The sequence below is a fragment of the Protopterus annectens genome, chromosome 12.part0, assembly GCF_019279795.1.
Source record: "Protopterus annectens isolate FY-2018-M chromosome 12.part0, PAN1.0, whole genome shotgun sequence".
Taxonomy (NCBI): domain Eukaryota; kingdom Metazoa; phylum Chordata; order Ceratodontiformes; family Protopteridae; genus Protopterus; species Protopterus annectens.
This window is the reverse complement of record NC_056746.1, coordinates 781,527,739-781,550,712: the sequence shown is the minus strand read 5'-3', so window position 1 is coordinate 781,550,712 and position 22,974 is coordinate 781,527,739. Positions and strand designations below refer to the sequence as shown.

General features: G+C 39.1%; 1 protein-coding gene across 1 annotated transcript in view; it reads right to left on the bottom strand.

Moving 5' to 3' along the window:
* The window catches only part of LOC122816797 (nucleoside diphosphate kinase 3-like), a 159,461-nt gene that overhangs the window by 42,010 nt on the left and 94,477 nt on the right, over window positions 1-22,974 (bottom strand). Inside the window, exon 4 of the mRNA XM_044089823.1 lies at window positions 8,177-8,289. Within this exon, the coding sequence (XP_043945758.1) occupies window positions 8,177-8,289 (113 nt within the window). The remainder of the gene's footprint in view (window positions 1-8,176; window positions 8,290-22,974) is intronic.

The following is a 22,974-nucleotide window of genomic DNA, read 5'->3' as shown; positions in this document are numbered from 1 at the left end:
TACTCCTTATAAGTACTTTGCTCCCTATTGGTCCTTTCTGATCAGTCAAAAAACTGTTCCTTATACTCTTCTGGTATGTCCAATAGTCAGTTTCGAGTTTACTCTCCAGTCCAGCTGGTGAATCTGGGTATCTTGAGGCAATGTTACAACTGCCTTATGTACACAGACCACCCTCTCCTCCTCCCATCAAACTCAAATATATGTGAGAGATGCAACTATATAGCCAAACTGGAGGCTGAGCTCTCTAAACCCAGCACTGGCACAGTCAGTCAGGAGGAGAAGGTAACCACACACACCACTATTCCAGTCTCACATAGACCTATCACATCAGCAAACCAAACACATAAACACACAAAACATACTCGGAGGAGCTAAATAAAAATCTGCCAAAGCAGCAGAGACCTCCAAAGCCGACATCCAAGCAACCGCTACCCTGCAACAATACCCACACATCACATATTTCACAAAGTCAGTGTGCCACACAGCCACAGCCCTTAAGGCTAAACAACACACCTAACACACTTGTAATAGGGGACTCTACTGTCAGACACACTGACGTCCCTCTCACCAGACTGAACAAGGAGAAGGTCACTGTAAGCTGCCTATCGGGTGCCAGGATCCACCACATAACACAAGCACTTAGGTCACTCCAAAGCAAGTACAAATATGACTCCGTCATTGTCCATGCTGGTGTGAATGACCTGAGACGTACTTCCCTGGACTACATGAAAAGAGACATAGAGGAGCTCTCTGATCATGTAGCCCAGGCCGGTATGACCCTGACCTTGAGTAGCATCTTGCCCTTACCAAGAATGATGCCACAGTTTGTGTCTTTCGGCTTTTCCCGGTTAGGGGTCGCCACAATGGCACTCCGGTCCGCTAATGACTGGCAGTTGATTTTTACGTACCGGCTTGCCAGGCCTGACGCACAACCTTCAACGATGGTACGCCCATTCACGCATGTCTCCACGCAGAAGACGTTCTAGCTGAGAATCAAACCGGAGAGTGTCTTACTGTGAGGCGACAATGCTACAGTAGCACCACCACCGCGGGAAGAATGATGCCACAGTATGAAGACAAAATGATCAATTTTAACAATTGGCTAAAGTATTGGTGTCATTCTAAGGGGATTCAGTGTCTGCCAGCCTGGAATGACATGCTTGACAAGCCACGTTGCTTTGCTAGGGATGGCTTGCACCTGTCATCCCTGGGCTTTCGAATACTGGCTAAGGCTCTTGCCTCCCCCATAGTGCCTTTTTTGGCAAGGCTCAAAAGACAAACCCACCTCCACAGACAACACAAGAAAAAAAAAAACTAAGGGTAATGCTGCTCAACGCCAGAAGTCTAAACCTCAAGATGCACGCACTCGAGGCTCTCCTCAGTATGGAGAATACCGATATCTTTGAAGTGACAGAGACCTGGTTCACGGCCCCAGAGAGCACCCCAGCACTACCAGATTATACCTCATACCATGCTTTTCGGCCCCAAAACTCGGACCGAACCACAAAAGGAGGGGGAGTATCCATATTCATCAAAGATACCCATACCTCCAGGTTAGTGGCACTACACGAAGGACTGGAGAACATCCATGTACAGTTAACAGTGGGCAAAACTGCCTTTCAGTTTGTAGCCTACTACAGACCACCCTCCCAAACTCAGGAACCCCACTCGACCTTCCTGAGAACACTGGAGAATATGAAGGTTTCTCCAAACACAATAATACCGCGTGACTTCAACTACCCAAACATTGACTGGGAAAACTACTCAAGCCCCAACACCCTTGCCCAATGGTTCCTAGAATTTATAAACTCAAATTCTATGGAACAACTGGTCACCACTCCCACAAGAGGGGATAACATACTGGACCTGGTCATCACCAACATGGGGACTCTATGTTACACACCAGAAGTATGTCCCTCATTGGTAAGATCAGACCATAAATTAATCTCACCGGACATCCATATCCCTGCCCCACCCCCAGCCAAGGAAATCACAGTGAAAAATTTCTCAAAAGCAAATTTCACACTTCTCAAAACCGAGGTGGAATCCTTCAAAGCCACCGGGCCAGTGGAAAGTACTGCCCAAACAGCAGAATCCTTTACAAATGCATTCTATGGACACCTACAGGAATGCATGGAGCATGCTATCCCAAATAAAACCAAGACTCACTCCTCCAAAGGCAGGAGACCAGTCTGGTGGACCCCGGCCATAAATAAGCTATACAACAGAAGGAGGAAGCTACTACATGATAGAGCAAAATCCCAAAAAAGGAAGGCATCTCTGATCAGTAACAGCAAGAAACTACGATCCCTCATAAAATTATCTAAGGCCAGCTTCGAAAGAAAAATTGCACAAGACACTAAAGATAATCACAAGTCCTTCTTTAGTTATGTCAGTAATCTGGGGGGCAACTCCCAGATATGCTCTGAGTTAGTACAAAATGACAAAAAATACACTGATCCCACAGACATTGCCAACATCCTGGCAGACAGGTTCAGTACAAACTTTTCCCCCGCTTCCCCCCCAAAAGACCAAATGTCTATCCCAACAGAATGTAGCCTCCCTGACGTCACAAATGCACAGGTGAGAGCTGCCCTCTCCAAAGCAAAAAAACACATCATCAATGGGACCAGACGGTGTCCCGGGCTGCGTCTTACACGAGCTCCAAGAAGAACTAAACCCTCACATAAAGTCACTGTTCAGTCTCAGCCTTGCTACAGGATATGTACCCAAGGAATGGTGTACAGCAATAGTGGTCCCGCTCCACAAAGGTGGTGCCACAACGGACCCAGGAAACTATCGCCCTATAAGCCTGACTACTCTGGTCTGCAAAGCTATCATCATGGAACTCGTAAACAAGGACATTGGTAACCTCCAGACACTGGATCCCACCCAATTCGGCTTTAAGGGCAGATCTTGCCTCTTGAACCTGGTTGACTTCTTTGAAACAGTTACCAAGGCCATAGATGAAGGGAAGGTAGTCCACACGGCCTACCTGGACCTCGCAAAAGCCTTTGACACATTACCCCACTCGAGCATCATAAATAAGCTCACCAGCTTAAATATCAACCCCTATGTCACAAGATGGGTTGCAAACTGGCTAAGGGATAGAACCCACATGGTCAGTATTGCAGGTGCCATGTCAGACTCCAAACCAGTTACAAGTGGCGTCCCACAAGGCTCAGTCCTGGGACCTCTCTTGTTCGGTATATACTTCTCTGAGGTAAAGGCTAATGCGGGAGGACTATGGTTGACCAAGTTTGCAGATGACTGCAAGCTGGGCGCCATAATCGACTCTCCGGCTGACACAAACATCCTCCAAAAGGGTCTTACAGAGACGGATAACTGGTGCCAGACCCATGGCCTTAAGCTAAATGCCAAAAAGTGCATAGTCATCCCCTTCGGGAAAAACAAAGTGCCCACAAATTACCACATAGGTGGTAATCCATTAAGTATGGAAGAAGTAATTAGGGATTTGGGGACCCAAGTAGATAGAAACCTCTCTTGACAATCACATTGCCAGAGTGGTTAGAAAGACCTTCTATATAGCCCACCTTATCACGAAAGGGTTCACATCTAGAACAAGAGAGGTCATTGTGCCCCTCTATTCATCACTCATCAGGCCCATAGTTGCCCCATTTGGGATGTACCTTACCCGACACCTGCAACAACTGGAGAGGCTCCAAAAGTACCTCACCAAGAGGATCAGGGGACTCAAACAGATGCCCTATTCAGTTCGGCTAAAGAAACTCCAGCTCTACTCAGTTGCTTACCGCCTACTCTGAGTTGATCTATGCCTGACATATAAAGCCATGTCCAACCCAGAATTAATGGACATGCTCCACCTCAGGAAATCCAAATCCCTTAGAGCTACATGCTCCAGGGACTTAAACCTCAGCAGAGAAATAAATAGGACATGCTGGAGGGACAGATTCATATCCCAGAGGCTGCCCTCATTCTGGAACAGAATCACAGTCCATGTAGGCAGAGCCCCTCACTGACCCTCTTCAAGAGAAATCTTGACGAGTGGATGGGAGATCTAAGTTCACCCCTGGGTTCTCTTCTGTGTCCCTGCTAGACAAAAGGGCTATCTTCTGTGACCTACTCTACAGAGACACAGTAAACCGATCTAAAAGGGTGGCGAAAGCCAAACACACTCTGGCTAGGCTTGTAAATGCCCCAGGGCAGATAGCCTAGTATAAACCTATGAACCTATTTGACTATTTCATCTACAAATTCAGTGCCTGCTGCTCTTGAAGAATAAATTGCCTATGTTACACTAAAAAGTTGGTATGTTGATATTGTTGTAATAGGGAATGGATGGCAAATATGGACACAAAATTTTGGCTAGGCTTGGAAAGGCTTCATGGCCCGTAGCCTAGTAACTTCATATGATCCTATGAAACCAACAACAGGTTCATAGTCCCTAGGCATCTCGTCCAAAGGAGGACACACTCAGGGCTGCAGAACCCTCCCCCTTTGAAGTACAACACAGTATCAGCAATCCATCTACATGGTGTGGCAGTAAAACCCTCAGCCTTTTGCATCAAAAGCAAGTATGCTCCCTGCTGTGCTACTAACACTGCTTTCAAATTTTATAGCACAAACACTGATGAGCATTTGCTACACAAAACATTCTTTTATTCTATTTTTATTAATACCATTCTATCGGACCTTAACCATCTGAAGCCCAAAATTATATGCTGTCGGTTTCAGTACTTAGTAGAGCTTATTTTAAATGCAAAGCATTCAAAACTCAATAGGTCACCACTGCATTGACATTATAAAAAACAACACATCAAAATGCAGTATATACTGCTAATCATAGCACTGTGCTAAATGCTGCATGCATTTCCCTTACTCAACCGACCATGCTTCATGAAATCTCGCCTTAACCATATATAGTTAACTGGTTGACACGCCATGATACAAGCTTGCAAAGGTTAATTCACAGGTTGAAAGAAGTCAACATGCAACAGAAATCAGAGATACCAAAAATATTGCCTGCAACAAAGATGAACTGACAGCCAGTTTCCCTTGCAAAAACAAGAAAGAAGCAGACACTTCAGCAGTAAAATCACCAATGCACTAAAATCAATAAGGAACTGTGAAGATGCGTTGTGCATCAATAATTCAAAGTCAGCAGAAGTATGACAAAACCTAGCAAAATCAACAGCAGATAAAAACAATTTTATCACTTCTGTCATTACCGCAACCGCAATATTGGCACTGATATATCAAGCCGATATTGCACTACTGCACTATCGTGTTTTCATTTTAAAGAATTCTCAAGCAAAGAAGATGGGTATGGGGTGGCATGGCTAATTTTATTGAGGCAGAGAAAATGTGATGGTTTGCTTATAATTTTTGATATAAGGTGGCATTTGGGAAGTTCGTGGGCACATCTAGTATGTTTTTTTTCCCCACGAAGTGACTCTTCCAGATTGCTGAACTTTTTCCTATACCCTTAGTCAGAAAAAAAAATGATAGACTGTTTATAACATACTTCTTGGGAAACAATGCAAGATATGTATTAACTGTAAATGGAAGCAGTTACAAGCCGACTGAAATGCCTCCGATATCTGTAATTATGGTAAACATAACTGTGGTAAAAGAAAAAATCTTCACCTGAAAACACTTGTGGGATAAGCAGGTAATCCCACAACAAAACAGATGTGTCTATCAACTTCAGTGTGTATAGTAGTTCCCACAGTCAGTCAGCATAGCATTTTTATTGGCTGCAGGAACCAAAACTAAAAGTGCTCATATTTAATTAATAGTGTGGGTGTTCCCAGGGTGAAAGGACTGAAGGAGGTGGCTCATGAGCGGTTCTTCAAAAGTAACTAAGCAAAAAGTAAAACATAACATAGGGCGTTATTACCAAACAGTTTGAGTGCCCATAGGTTCTCGACAGCTCTGCGAGACTGCAATACGCTTAAAGATGGCTCACAGTACCGGAGCTGTAAGAGCAGCTAATGAAAAAAATTGTCGAAATCGTGATGTAGGACAGCAGAAAGAATATGGTACAATGTTACGTTCAAAAGATGGGGGGAAAAGGAACTTCAGAAATGAGAAAACAAGTATAGCAGCACGTAGTGGTCCTTTAAATGCACATGTTCCTGTGAAATGTAAATTCTGTCTAGCCTGGTCCAGTTTTTGCATCTTGGGGAATAATATGCAAATTCACTCCCCAGTTTTTGTATCTTGGGGAATAATATGTAAATTCACTCCTAACACCTAGTATGGAATTCACATCTTCAAAGCCAAATATTTTCATACATTTCTTCAAATGTATACCCTCCCTTGTTATACTTTCCCTTCTGAGCCCCCCCCCAGATACATCTTAACTGCTGCAAATCAAATTCCATTCCTCAGTAATATTCCTTGCTGAAAGCTATTTCTCCCAGAATTTTCTTAAGCTCCCTTATAACAGTTTTACAAATACATGCCAGTGTAATCCTCCCTTGCCAGCAGCCCCTTAGTACTAAAAATCTACCAGTATTACCTTTTTTTTATCCTCTTCTATCACTACTGGAGCCCCTCTTGCAATTAATATAAATAATGCGCTTTTCCTTTGTTCCAGGTATTCTGCTGAATAACCATCCTGAAAACCTTTATCAAATTCACATGTTGTTTCCAAGTGTGTCTCCTGTAGCATACCTATTTGCACTCTACATTTTTAATATAGCTCACTACTCTCTACTCTCTTTTGTATCTGTCAAACCACTGACATTTAAAGACAATATAGAAAGCATCAATGTATTAAATAGTTATGATTTCCACCTTTTATAAAAGCTTTTTTGTTAAATATCTAGTTCCAGCTTCTGCATTACATGCATACACTGTTTAGCAGTTGTTTCTTGTCAATATCTATTTGAGCCTATGTCACATCTTATAAAACTTTTTGTTTTACTGAAAGCCCTCAAAAAAAGCACACTCCCAATACCCCCTAAAACCTATTAACTTAATACAAACACACAAAACTATGTACATCTTCAAATATTGAAGTTTCACCCTCCTAAGATTAACATGTCCCAAACTGACAGCTACACTCACAAACTTGAGTTAACCTAAAAGAAAGGTTACCCATGCTAAGACACATGGTGCAGACTGTGCTTTTACTAAATGCTGTCTGGTTTTGTGGTTTTGTCTTATACGTCTTAAGAATTTTTCATGCAAATCCTTTAACTACATAGCTGTCATATACAGATACGATTCTAGATGGCAAAATCTCAGTTAAAAAAAAGAATGCCCTACATTATACAACATGCATAAGCCCAGCTTAACCTATAATGCATTTACAATATTTACATTTTAAGACAAACAGAAATGACTCAGACATGACTAGTCATGTCAGTACATAGTAACAAAGGACTGACTGTGTTCATTTCATGATATTTCTGCTTAGAAGTAAACAAAATGTTTTGCTTATATTCTTGTCCTCTGACTTGTACTACAGCACTTATCAGAACAGGTACTGATGGCATGTTTCTGATCCATCAGAATTGTTCCAGAAGAATATTTAGTCACATGCTTAAGGATGTCTTCAGTTCATTGCAAATTCATTCTCTGTCAGCCTGACTTGTAACTGCAGTTAGATAAACACATACAAAATCCATTTCAAGGAAACAGATGCATATTACTTCTCACATAAAAACAATATTCTGCTGTTCACATTCTGCAGCTCCAAACCTGGCATCTACTTCAAAATCATCTGATACTGCACCCCTGTGGTGGCTGACAAACTTAGATGACAACATGTCCTCCTTAGCTGAATAGCTTCAGCAGTCATAGTCTGAGGCTTCCCTGTGGACGTCTGATTATGAAGCACAAATTACTGCATCAAAGGCTTTAGGTTATATTCCCTTAGTCTTTGTCCATGAATATGTCAATGATTCTAGGGCGAAGGTCTCCGACTTGCAGAAAAAAAGGAAAATTCTGTTACTTGCCTAACATTTACCATGAGCTAAGGTATGTGTGTCTGTTTGTGTGTGCGTGCGTGTGTGTATTTCAGACTGGCATTTCTGCTCAAGTCCTTAGTCTACTAAAGTAACTTACTTTATTTTATTTTTATCTTCAGGTAAGTGGACTGGACTACTAGTCTATTTTCATCAACAATTTATTCAAAGAAAGAGTTCTAACAGATAAGTAATAAGAGCCAATATACATCGCTTGCCTGCTAATTTCCACTGCAAAATCACCTCTAACAGTACCAGGTAAGGAGTCTGCTGGGTTAGTTTCTCCTAACATATCTCGAGCTGTTTTCACAACATTCAGACCCTGCCAAACCTAGGAAAAAAGAAAGCAAAGTAATTATGAATTAAGTCTCAAACAGTGGTACAAAACTAGGAAGCAGCAAACAAGGTTTACTTTACTAAAACAATTTCAAACAAATCCTACTAATACGCAAAAGAACAATAAGCATCAGTCAATGCTCATGGTTAGCTTGCACTGAAATTAAAATGCAGTAACACTAGCTAAAGATGTGTGGTTGACAAAATGTAAGAGGCAAATGGCAAACAGAAATTAATGTGGCAATTCTTAAGTGCATTCAAAGTTTCTGAAAAGATAAAATGCAATATAGTTTTCCTTTTATGATCCATTCCTGCCTTTGTTAAACTTATTGGGATGCTTAGTAAAGCTACAGTCCATGCAGAAGCACTGTTGTTCTTCTAGTAAGGTTCTACTAGTATATAGTGGAGTATTCTGGATGAAGTATCAAATTCAGTGCAGTCAATCAATGCGGTGTATCACATACACATGACCATTCAACGCTGTAAAATTACAGCAGTTGTAATTTGAATTTTATATATTTTTGATTACATTTGACAGGGAGTTCCAAGATTTTGCAACAAAGACAGATAATACAGAATATCCACGGTGACTGACTTTTGTATTATTAGGTTTTGATTTTTCAGATTTAAGTTGTCTGCATGGAATGCATCTTTGCATTATTACTATTATTATTATTATGCTGTACATTTACAAAGCATGTTTTGGAACGCCTTCGGTTGAGAGAGAGAGCTATGGTGTTTTGTAGTCTCAGCTAGCTGAATTTACCTAGAATGGTAGAGTAGCAGGTTTTATTTTGGAGATCAGTTGCAAATGTATCTTAAGTTCACCACAGCTTTTTTGGGTGAACTTGATAGGTATTTGTTAGGTTAGTGAAAGCACTGAGAAGACTAGGTAAAAGAATTAACCATGTCTTAGGCAGCTACAGTCTTGTAAAGTATGGTTCAGCTTCATATAGGATTTCAACATTCTGGTTAGTCTTTCTGCTAAAGTGCAGTTTTGTACACTTGCCATAAATGTAGATGTTCGAGTGTAATCACTGTTGCGGTCATCACATTTGGGTTATCTGCCTGCAGGAAGCCCTCAGCCAGCCTGGATACCAGAGTCTTGGGATTTCTGCATCGGATGTTGTTGCTTGTTGTTGCTTCTTCCATGACGTCGGGTCGTCAGGGGTATAAAACATGCAGCCGACACCATTACATCAGTTTTTCTGGTCCCAGATGTCAGGTGCCCCCACAATAGGAAGCAATTAGATGGTGTGGAACACCCCCAGCAAAAAGCAAATACACATAGTATAAGATATGCCAAACCAAAAAGGACAGGTGAAGGCAAAGACAATCAGGGGGCTGGAGGGAGGGTAACCAGGATTGCAACAGTGAATAAACTCAAACATCTACATTTATGGTAAGTGTACACAACTGTACTATGTTCCTCATGTTTCACTGTTGCAGTCATCACATTTGGGTTGATTCCCAAAACTAAGAAATGATGGAGGTAGATTAAGAAGCATTAGGGCTGGAAATCAGGCCCTGTAAGACTGCTGTGGCAAATCCAGCTCTGGATTTAGAAAAGATAGGCAAGTGGTAATGCTTGGTGAAAGTTATGTACAGAGCTTCAGGTTGCAGCTTCCAGGATGTCGCTGGTAGGGACTCCTCTGAGAAATGCAGTAGAGGTAAATGCAGCCCTGGTAGAATGTGTTATCACCTGTGTGGTACGTTTTCCATGGTGCTTGCAGCACAAATGGATGCAGTGTGCTATCCATTTGGAAATGGTTTGCTTTGAAATGGCCTTCCCCTCGGCCCCTGCAACAAAGCTGACTAGCAGCTGGTCAGATTTTCTGAGAGGCTTAGTCCTGTCCAAACAGAATCTAAGCTGTCTGTGCACATCCAGAGAATGCAGTATCCTTTCCCCTTTATTCTGAGGATTAGGGAAAAAGTAGGCAAACGAATGGACTGGTTTAAAGCCACACTAGACACCACCTTGGGCATAAAAGATGGGCTAGTCCTGAGGGAAACCCTGTCCGCATGGAAGATAATGAAGGGTTCCACTGCCATAAGGGCCTACAGTTCAGACACTCTTCTTGCTGAAGTGATGGCTAGAAGCAAAGCTGTTTTCCAAGATAGGAATTTCAACTCTGCTGTAGCAGCCAGTTCAAAGGGGGAAAGAGTAAGTTTTTCTAATACAAAGTTAAGGTCCCAGGCTGGAGTGGGGAGCTCCCCTGGGGGGGGGGGGTCTTAAATTTTTGGTCCCTCTAAGGAACTGTTTTACCAGAGGATGAGAGAAGAGGGGTGGCTCAGTATTATAATGAGCTGAGATGGCTGAGGCATGAATCGTAATTGACGAGAAGGATAGGCCCTTGTGGAGCATTTCTGTTAAGTAATCTAGTATATGAGGTACGCTGGGCACCGTTGTGCCCATTCCCTGAGACTGGCTCCAGGAACAATATATTTTCCACTTTTCTGAATAGGATTTTCTAGTACTAGGCCGCCTTGCCTCAAGAATGACATCCAGCACCTGCTTACTGAGGGTTGCTAGAGGTGAGCTCAGGGGATTAGCCAGGCTGCAAGGTTCAGGGTTTGAGGCTGAGGGTGCAGAATCTGGCCTGCCTGCTAGGACAGCAGGGGAAGGGGTCTGACATAGGTGGCCATGGTTGTAGCACTGTCAGACTGCCCAAAAGAGGGTACCAGTGCTGATGTGGCCAGTCTGGTACAATCAGGATTGCCCTTGGTTTGTCCTGTTTGATCTTTAGTAGAACCTTCGAGAGGAGAGGCAGAGGGGGAAAGGCATAAACTGAAAGGGTTTCCCATGTAAAGGACAGGACATCCACTTTCCAAGCTCGACTGTGGGGAGTTCTGGTGCAGTATTTGTTCAACTAATAGTTCTGAGGGGAGGCTAACAGGTGCACCTCTGGTGTCCCCCCATCTGTTCCTCAAAAGCTTGAATATTTTGGGTTCCAGTTTCCATTCGTGTGGGTGCATTAGATTTCTGCTTAAGTTGTCTTTCAGTGAATTTAGTTTGCCTGGCAGGAACTGAGCTTGTAGGTGCACTTGGTTGCTTAAGGCTGTGTTCCACAGAGCCATGGCTAGTCTGCAGAGTGGGCAGGAATGGGTTCCCCCCTGCTTGTTTATGTACCACATAGCTGTGGTGTTGTCTGTCTTTACCAATAGTTGTCCTGGAAGAATAAGGTCTTTGAAGGCTGTCAGAGCATTCTGTACAGCTAACATTTCTTTTTGACTGACATGTAGTTGCATCTGCTTTGGGTTCCATTTGCACTGAATACACTGCCCTGCCATGTAAGCCCCATGCATAGTCTGATGCGTCACTTGTCAGGGTTTGGGCGGCAGGGGGTAGAGTGAAAGGGAGTCTCTTGTTGTAGTTGCAGGCTTCTGCCCACCAAAGGAACTCTGCCCTTAGACAAGGAATGATAGGAATTATTGTTTCTAGGTCTTGAGAATGTTGACATCATAGACTTTTTAGATACCACTGAAGTTTCCTCATATGCAGTCTTGCATATGGAATTAACACAATGCAAGAGGCCATGAACCCCAGAGCTTGCAGTATTTTCCTTGCAGATAGCTGTGTTTTTGTGGCCAGTAGGTTGAAGTAGGTTGTCAAATAAATTTGTTTCTCTGGAGTGAGGAATGCCATCTGGGAAGTTGTGTTCAAGCTTGCTCCCAGGAATACAATATGTTGGCAGGGTACTAGATGTGATTTCTTTTCATTGATGGTGTACCCCAGTGAAGTTAGAAGTCTCTTTACAAAATAGCAAGTCCTGACTTTCCACCTGAATCAGGCAATCGTCCAAGTATGGGTAAATCCGAATACTTCTCAGCCTGCAAAATGCAATGGGCTGGAGCTAGGCACTTTGTGAATACCCTGGGCGCAGTAGATAAGCCAAAGGGAAGTGCAGAGAACTGACCGTGCATAGAGCCTGCCCTGAAGCGTAGGTATTTCCTGCATGATTCCCTTATGGGGATGTGCAGGTAAGCTTCTTTTAGGTCTAGGGTTGCCAGCCAGGCATCCTTGGCTAGCATAGGAAGCAGCTGTTGGAGAGTTAGCATTTTGAATTTTGGAACTACCAGAAAGGTGTTAAGAATAGACAGATCCAGGATAGGATGGCAGGAGTTTTCTTTTCTGGGAACCAGGGACAGTCTTGAATAAAAGCCTTGTCCCCTTTGTTCTGCTGGGACAGGTTGAATAGCCTTGATGCTGAGGAGAGGAAAGTACTTGCTTTTGGGCCTGCACTCACTGGTTTGGTGGGAGGGCTGGCCATCCACTTAGGGTCGGGAGTGAGTGGAAGTGGAATCTGTATCCTAGGGAAACAATCTTTAAAACCCATTTGTCTTGGGTAATGTAGTCCCAGTTTTTTGCATGCAGGGTGAGCTTTCCATCTAAAGGTGCAAGTAGTTGAGCAAGGCTTGGAGGAGTTAAGGATAAGTCATTGCGCAATTTTACCATAGGGTGTGGCTTACTACTCCCTCCTTTGGACATGGGAGCACCCACCTGCTTAGATCTGTGAATAACCCGAGACTGAAGTCTTGGTGGTCTGCTGCCCCTGGGTTTGGACTGAGAAGGCCTGGAAAGGACCACTTCTTTGAAGGACACTGCCTACTGAATCTAGGTGGCTGTACTTGTAAGAAATCTTTAACAGTTTGCATAGATTTAGCTTTTTCCTCCATCCTTTTGAGGACAACTTCTGCTTTATTGCCAAATAGGCACTCTTGGTTTAAGGGTGCATCCAGTAATTTTGCTTTTACATGATCAGGCAAGTTTTGTTCCTTATGCCAAGCATGCCTTCTAAGTACAGACTCAGTGACAGCAGCCCTGCAAGATGCTTCTAAAGCATCAAAACCACACTGCAAAGTAGGTTTACCAACTTGGTCAGCAGAATGCATCAACTCTTGTAAATCTGTGTTCTGCACAGTCAGGAATCAAAAGGTTTACCAACTTGGTCAGCAGAATGCATCAACTCTTGCAAATCTGTGTTCTGCACAGTCAGGAATCAAAATAATTTTCCGTTTAATTAGCCCCATAATATGCTGCTGATACTTTAACATATGAAACTGGCAATTTAAAGCCCTAATGACCAGAGTAGCAAAGGTGTATATCTTCTTACCCCATCTGTCTAAAGCCCTAGAATCCCTGTCAGAAGGAGTAGGATGTTTAGCAGTAGTAGCCTTAACCTTTTGGTCCTTGGGAAATGGTCTCTGGATCCGCAGTAGGATTCTTGAAAAGGAATTTGAGAGAGTCAGGTACTCTATAGTACCTGTCAGGTTTCCTGGGAGCTGGAGGCAAATTATCCGGGGTAAGGCTGGATTCCAAGAAAACATCATCTACAATCTCCAGAACAGGAGGGATAGCTACAGGCCTGTGCTGAGGCAGGTTTAAAAATTCCTTGAGTTTCTTTTTGGACTGAGAATATGAAAATCTGTAGGCCTGAATACACCCTCAGCGTTTTCAAGAATGCTATTAAATATATAATATATTCTAAATAAATGAAGGAAAAACAAGACTGTCTTGGATCACAGCTCAGTTTGGGCAAGGATAGGAGATGATGATATAACTATAAAAGTGGAAAAGGGTATGAAAATGTTAAATGATTTCAGAAGTGAAGACAGAAAAGAGAAAAAAGACAGGTTATGGAAAAGATCATTGGACTATAAGAACTGGACTCACTTTGCATATAAAGTGAAATAATAAAAAACGTAGCTACAGAAAAAATATTACAAAGAAACAAGAGTAAATACAGATTACAACAGAATATGTAAAAGAAATTGTGACAACATTATTGGAAAAAATAAAGGGAAATGTAATAGTTATTTTTATGAGAAAAAAGTGGAAAAAAATCAACATATTTAGGAAAAGTACGGAAAGGTGGATATTACAACAAATAAGAAAGGCAAAGAAAAATGCAACATTATGGAAGTTAAAAGAAAATGGAGAATAAGGATAATATAAGTAAAAAAAAAAAAAAAAAAAAAACAGAAGGCAACATAAGAATAGATGAAACGGAAAGTTTTAAAAATGCAGTAAAAATAAAAGCTCTAGGATTGGAGGGTTTAGGATATGAATATTATAAACAAAATGCTTAAGAAAAATATTTTTAGTAGAGATACTTAATGAATGGATGATGGTAATTTAGATGAAAAAATGTGTCCGAATCATAAAATTATTTTAACACTTTTATTAAATTACCACAGGCAAAGATACATTTCCACAAAAGAAAACAAACCATCTTAATGTTCACAGTCACAAACAGTCAGTCCAACATTATATAAACTACTCATTTCCTACCTTCTCTTAAACCTCACTTCTCCTCTAAAACATTATTATGCATGTATTGTCCCCACAATTTACTTTTTTCTATATAATTTGCTCCTACCCTTTTCTAAAGATCCCACTTCCAGTTCTTTTAAATCTGTAAAACTTCACAACTTCAAATACAGCTGGTTTAGACTTTAACTTCCATTTTCTAGTATTTGCTTTTATGGCAGCCACCAGGATTAAACTTACAAGAAATTCAGATCCTGCATCCCAGCTCAAAAAAAAAAAAATGTCCTTAGTTGCTCACCCAATATTTCTGACAGAGTACTCTTATCATGAATGTTTTAAAGTCTGACAACTCATTATTAAAAACAATAAGAGCGAGAAACAAACTGAGCGATATCCAAGGAATAAGATAAAATGAAAAACAGTTTTATTAGCGCTTTCGGAGGAGTCAGTGCCTCTCCTTCTTCTGACAAAATGTAAACCAATTAGTCAACCTTATATAGTGAAACAAATAAAAACAATTAATCAATTAAATCAATAAAAACACATTATCATTCTTTTAAAAAGGGAAATGTTGTTGCTCCTATAGAAAAGTATGTGTGAAGCAATTTAAAAAAAAAAACATCTATAAAATTTGTATAAAACAATTCATAAGTTTTGTATTTGTATATTCTGATTAGGTAGTAAAAATAAAAATAAAAATATTTATCTTATTTTTATTTAAAGGTGGTTGTAAGCTAAAGTCATAGGCATTTACAAACTTCTATTCCTATATGATGTAAAACATCTGAATTGTTTTATACAAATTTCACCTACTGGTTCGATTGGCAATAAAATATTACGCGACTGGCATACAGGATAGCATACATATGATTTTTTAATAATAGGTTTTACATACTTTTTAGTTTTGTTTTATTTTAAGTGTTAAATGTGACTAATTAACCAATACAAAAGTGAAATTAATTGTCTGAAAGGGGAACTTGAAGTTTCAGAACATGCTATTAAAACAGACAATGAATTTCCTCATTATAAATACGAGTATGCCAGAATCTTTACCAGTATTGAGGCCACTATGGCTAAGGTTCTCGTCACCAAGAAGAAGAAAATTACAAGAGACATACAGGAATATGCAAACAATAGAGCATACCCCCGCCCACCTTTCAATACACCGAATATAAGTAATCAGGATGTCTTTTCTGAAATTGACAATGGTTTACAAAATGAGAATAATAGCTTTATAAATGGAGAATCTAACACTCATGCTGGGGAACCACAACCTCTACATCGGAGTGAGAGACTAAATAACAATAATAATAATAATAAGTAATGGTCATAACAGTAACCATTCCCCCCATCAGCAAGGGGCTTCAAACAACAATCGGCCCAGTACTAGTAACCAACAGGATTTTCAGAGGAGCCAGAACTGTCAATACACCAACCGCAAGACGAACAGGAATCAGGGTCAGCCGAGAAACAGACGGAATCAATGCAGGAGATGACCAGATACCACCTTAAAAATCCTCAAATACTCATCAGTTCTGGGGGGGGGACTTTAAGATTTACAACTATACTGTTTTAACCATTACTCAAGATATGGGGGACTTTTTCTCCAAGGGTTTGTCCTCTGTCCCCGATATGAACATGGACATTGTTAAAACTATAATGGACTTGAAATGATTTGTGCGTAAATTAAATTTGAATGCCCTAATGGGGGGAGGGGGGAGTCTACTTTAGTTAATTCCCTTAGGGTTTCAAGCCTTTTTAATCCACCTTTACACGCAAGTTTAAGTTCCTTTGAAAAAATATGTGAGATGGACTTAAGAGCCATCGCTAATAACAAAGACACTAGAAGGAACATCAACATTAACATTACAAGAAATGAGCATGAATTTTTGAATCTACTGTAGGAGTGTAAAATTAGGGTTATGAAACCTGATAAAGGGGGAGGGCTGGTCTTTATGGACCAGAATACATATATTGAAAGTATGAATAAACACGTTACTACTAGGGCTTACACAAAAGCTAGTATTAATGAACTGAATACAGCCTATAAAAGAATAACAACTATACTCGATGATCTGTTTTTAGAAGGAACTTGTGACTTAGATGTGCATCAATATTTAACTATGATTGCTCCTAGAACACCAGCTTTGTTTGGGACACCTAAATTCCATAAGAGATGCACTGACCCCCCCCTTTTAGACCCATTGTGGACGGACGAGGGTCAGTGACATATGGATGTGCCAAATATATAGATAGCATCCTAAGGCCCCTTGTAGAACAAGAGCCCCAGATCTGTAAGGACTCGTGGAGTTTTCTGAATAATATAAGTAAACTCCATTTTCAACAAGACTCCTGTTTTCTCACAATCGATGTAAAGGATTTATGCACTGTAATACCCCAAGGCGTAGGACTTGAGTGGATAAGAGATTTTTTGACATTAAGACATATTGATGAGAAAACTATTTATTTGGTAGAAACTGTACTGGAGATTATTTTAACCAATAACTATATGGTCTTTAACGGGCAGTTATACCTACAGAGAACTGGGGTTGCAATGGGGTCACCCTGCAGAGGTAGCTTCGCTAATTGTATAATGGCCCATTGGGAGAACACCCTATTATTCAACAACGTTTTATTCCTGGATAATGTCGCTTGGTATACTAGATACCAAGATGACATGCTCCTGAGTTGGAAGGGACCGAAAGCCTTAGTTCCGACTTTCATTACTAGTATATCACAAATGACTGATTTTTTTGAATTCACCTATAGTTTACATGACACCAACATTAATTTTCTTGATATTAATCTGTTTAAGGATACAATAAATTCCAGATATAAAAGTACAATTTACAGAAAGCCTTCTTACTCCAATTCCTTCCTGCATTTCACCAGTAGTCACCCTTACCATCAGAAAAGAGCTGTTGTCAAGGGGCAGATGGTAAGGGCAGCTAGAATGGTATCTGATGAGTCTGATTTTGCAGAGGAATGTAAGCTCCTGTCCTCTATGTTTATTAATAGAGTGTACCCTGAACCTATGGTGGCTAATATTGTTTTGGAAGTTACTTATAAGTGAAATATAGACCATTTTAAGCCCCTTTTGCAGAGTAATGCAGACCAAATTGTTGAAAATACTGAAAACCAACACAATTTGGCTGTCACCAATAGGGAACATAATTTTAAAACTAGCTTCCTTTGTACTTATTCTTTAGACCATCTTAGAATAAGGGATATGCTAAATAAAAATTGGTCCCTAATAATTGAGGATAGTGGGCTCCTCAGAATTTTAGGAGATAAGCCTAAAATAACTTATAGAAAAGGAGCTAATCTCAAAGTCTTAACTGGAAAGAAAGAGGAATAACCTATATGGTAGGAACCATGGAATGTTTAGATGTGGGTCATGCCAACAGTGTAGACACTTGAGCATAGCTTCTAAGGTTACCATTAGAGAGAAGATATATAAGATTAATGGCAAGTATAATTGTGAAACTAAGGGTGTGATCTATTCAGCTTGTTGTGATAAATGTGCAGCGTTTTACATCGGTAAAACCGAAAGGAAGATCAAGCAGCGTATATACGAACATACGAATTCCAAAGACATGTATCTGGAGCATTTCTCCCCGGGCCTCCGCTGAAAACAGGCTCTGTGGAACCTAGTCGGACTTTCCCGGTCAACAAATGTTAAATAAAAAAAAAAAAAACATCAATATGCCATTCATAAATAAGATACAACTAATGCCCTAGCTAGGCACACCATAGACTACCCAGATAATAGGTTTAAATTTACTATACTACAACAAAGACTAATTGATGAAAGAGGGGGGCCTTGGCAACTACAACTGGAAATAGATGAGATTATGTGGCAAATTAAAAGAGCGGCCCATATGTTCCCAGGCCTTAATGAATATGTCTCTATAATATGTATTTTAAATATTTAGCCCTAAGAAGGTAGTCTGCTTCTTCTTTTATTAAAACCCAAAGCTGTTGGACATGCTCCACTTAAAGAAATCCCAATCCCTCCGAGCTACACACACTAGGGACCTAAACCTTGTCACCTCAAACAAACAGAACATGGTGGAGGGATAGATTCCTGTCCCAGAAACTTCCCATACTCTGGAACAGACTACCTATCTATGTCAAACAGAGCTCCTCATTAGCACTCTTCAAGAAAAATCTTGATGACTGGATGGGAAATTCACCCTGGGGATCACTTCTGTGGCTCTGCTTGACAGAGGCACAGGAAAATAATTTTCTTGGGTGGCGAAAGCCAGGGTACATTTTTTGGCTAAGCTTGTATGGGCCCTAGGGCCGATAGCCTAGTACCTATCTATGAACCTATGAAGATTAAGGTTATAATGTACTATATATACATTAGAAGTAGCTATTTGTATATGGTATAGTTAATATATTTTGTAACAGATATCATTCGATTGGCTGTTGTTGTTCACAATACATTATCATCATAATAAGTATGATATATGCACTAGAAGTAGTCATTTGGATACGGTATAGTTAATATATTTTGTAACAGATATAATTCGATCGGCTGTTGTCGTTCATAATACATTATCATAATAACTTTTGTACTCGTATATTCTGGTTAGGGTAGCAAAAATAAAAATATTTATCTTATTTTTATTTAAAGGTGGTTGTAAGCTAAATTCATAGGCATTTACAAACTCTTATTCCTATATGATGTAAAACATCTGAATTGTTTTATACAAATTTCACCTACTGGCTCGACTGGCAATAAAATGTTACGCGACTGGCATACAGGATAGCATACATATGATTTTTTTAATAACAGGTTTTTTAATAATAGATTTTACATACTTTTTAGTTTTGTTTTATTTTAAAGAAGATGTTTTTTTTTAATTGCTTCACACATACTTTTCTATAGGAGCAACATTTCCCTTTTTAAAAGAATGATAATGCATTTTTATTGATTAATTGGTCTTATTTGTTTCACTATATAAGGTTGACTAATTGGTTTACATTTTGCCAGAAGAAGGAGAGGCACTGACTCCTCCAAAAGCGCTAGTAAAACTGTTTTTCATTTTATCTTATTCCTTGGATATCGGTCAGTTTGTTTCTCGCTCTTATTGTTTTTACCAGTTTTTAATCTTTTGTTCGTGGTTGACAACTCATTATTCCCAGTTAACTCTTCACCATCACACCTCCAACATTTGTCATCTACAAGAGGAAAAATTCTTTGGAGTCTGCTTGGGGTATAAAAATACCTACGCAAACACTTCAAGCAAAAATCCTAAATCTTCTAGACTTTGTTGCAAACTTGGGAACCGTACATATGTCTTTCCCATGTTCTCTTGTGAATTGCTTGTTCCTTCTTTCATCCCATCCTTTTCTAACCTCCTCTGATTGATTCCGACTGTTACTGTAGAATATACTATATGCCCTACTAATTATCCCTTTTTCAAAGAGCAGGCTCTGCTCTAGATTCAACTAAAATTCTACAACAGTAGGTCTTTCACTTAGGATTCCCCTATACCTTTCTCTTTGCCTATACTCTGATATCAAGCCTCAGTAGGGAAGGCAGTCTCTATTCTGCAGTCCATGCGTCTTCCTGGCTTGCTCCAGTTCTATCACATACCCCTTTCTAGTTATACACTCCTAATACCTTTGTTACTTTGCCAGTTTTCTTCAGTAAATTCCAACCTACTCTTGCTTTCTCTCTGTACTCTTAATTGCAATCATTCCTGTCAGCCGACACAGTTCTTGGAATTCTGATACTTTACGAATGCAATATTTTGTATGACTGCTGTTATTCTTCTTAAGGATCTACACCCAAAATCTCACTCTCTCCTTCCATCTCTCCTTTCTTAAATTTCCCCTGCTTCACCATCATCCCTTTCTACTTCTAAATTATATTTTTCTACCTGTGTTACGTACAGGAGACTCAACTATGTAGCTAAAGATATCCCTTCAAATCAGGTATCCCTAAACCACCTTGTTCTATTGCAAGGATCAACTTTTCCCACTTGATCCTTGCCCTCTTCCCCTCCCAAATAAAATCATTCATCTCCTTATTAATAACAATTCACAAATTCTTCTCTGGATTATAAAACAAATGCCTGACCTGTACATAAAACTAAAGGGACAAAAAAAAAAAAAAAAAAAAAACAATTTCACTTATTGTATCTTGCTATCCATAAACGAGAGCTTCCAGTTTCTCACTTTTAGTATTACTCTTTCTTTAGTCTCTTCCCACATATCCCTAGCTGCCTTAACAGAATCCTTTTTAACCCATACTCCTAAAAACTTCACTTTATCATATACCCATAAATGTAGGTATTGTAGAATCAATCCATGTCTGGGCACATACTTTACAGCAATAGCCTTTGTTTTGTCTTCATTCATTTTATATTCAGGAAACAAAATGAAAAGGTCTCAGATGTTCCAGAACGCTGATGTCCTATTTATAGAAAAAGCTGCTATCGCAATACACTTTTGCATAGAGAAAGCATGCACCCAGGCTTTATATTCAAAAACATTGTTAGAGGTCAAGCCTTAAGAACCTCAAGGCTAAATTCCACAGAACAAGGATATCATAATGAGATAATCAAACTTAAACAAAATTTAATTGAAAGGTCCTATAAGCCAGCAGAGATTGAAATGGAAATTAAAAAGGTGATTGAAGCAAGAAAGGACATAGCACAGCCTTACTTTTCACCTATTTACAAGGACACAGAGAATCCATTGGATAGATCTAAAACAGATAATCAAAGCAGAGTAATCTTACACTACACACAGGATATCAGAGACATTAGACAAATTTATGAAAAACATTGGAGTATATTGACTGTAGATAAAGAAATACTTAATATAGTAGGTAATTTACCACAGTATACATTTAAGAACAAAATGAATCTACATAGAATGCTATGCGGGCCAAATAGGACTAATAAAAAACAAGATGATACAGAAATTCCATATGGAACGAAGCCTTGCATGAAATGCAGGTATTGTGATTATATTGATACCTCTACTACCCTAAAACATCCAACTACTCAACAAGTGTACAAATTAAAAGCAAGAGCTACATGTGATACAACACATTTAGTGTATAAAGCTAGGTGCAGGACTTGCCCGGCGTTTTACGTGGGCAAGACTGATAGACGCTTAAGAGATAGAATAAGAGAATATTTATACAATATAAAAACAAGAACTACTAATAATGCACTATCAAAACATGTTGCCAACAAATCTAGTGACCATTGTTTTAATTTTATGGTATTACAGAATAATTATGTCAACATTCGGGGAGGGGATATAAAGAATAGAACTGAAGAATTCGAAATGAAATGGATGATTAGGTTACGAGCAGATCAGAAGCCAAGCTTAAATGACAGGATTCCTATAAAACCTATATTAAAAAACAGAAGACTAACTATAAATAAATAAATAAATACGTATATATATTTTATACAGTTAATATAGTTAATATTAGACACATAATGTGTCTCCATCATGATTATTGAAAATTGATTGATTTGTTACATTTTTTCTTTATATATAGCAATTTTTATTTTTATTTATAAAAAATAGCCTATTAGGATAAAAACTGGCACCAGTCTTTAACCACACAGTGGGTGACAATATTCTTTATTTACCCTACTAACTATTAAATTATAAGGTTTATCTGACCTTGACAACACTATTCTTTATTGATCCCTACTAATTAGTTAATCAGTAAATAATATGGCCTACATGGAATCCCCCTTACTATGCCATACATACATATATTTCATTATATAATTTTTACTACATATTCGTCTATACTGGTACATTCAAGTAAGCAGTGTAAATATAGTTAATAGAAATAGACCTATGTAGGTTCATTTTTTATTTTTATTTTCATTTTTATATTTTTATTTTATTTTCATTTTTATTTTTATTTTTCATTTTTAGGAAAATATACTTTCTCATACCCCTTTATATTTAATAGATTTAAATATTCAGTTATTTCAGCCATGTTAAATATTCTGCATAGTCAATCTTTTAGCTCTATATTTTCACTTGGATCTTGAATAATCAGTTACTACACGTTGGGCAATATTACTTTTATGTCTGTAGATTTTTAATATGAAAATTTTTAGTTTTTTACTAGCTTTTAAAAATGTGTCCTTATATTCAACCTATCATCTATAGTGATATATTTGTTAGTTAAAGCTTATTTAAAAGCTTGCAAATAATATCATAGAAATGTCTTTAGTATTTGCACGTTTTGCCCATTTTCGCAAAATTTAGCGTTTATGTATAAGTTATTTAGGTTGAACGTAAGAGTAAATATTTCCTCACATTTTAGTAATGACTACTTATTTAAAGTAACAGCTTTTGTTTTTTCATAGGTTTGAAAAAATTAAAATTAAAAACTTACCCCTAAAAAACCCC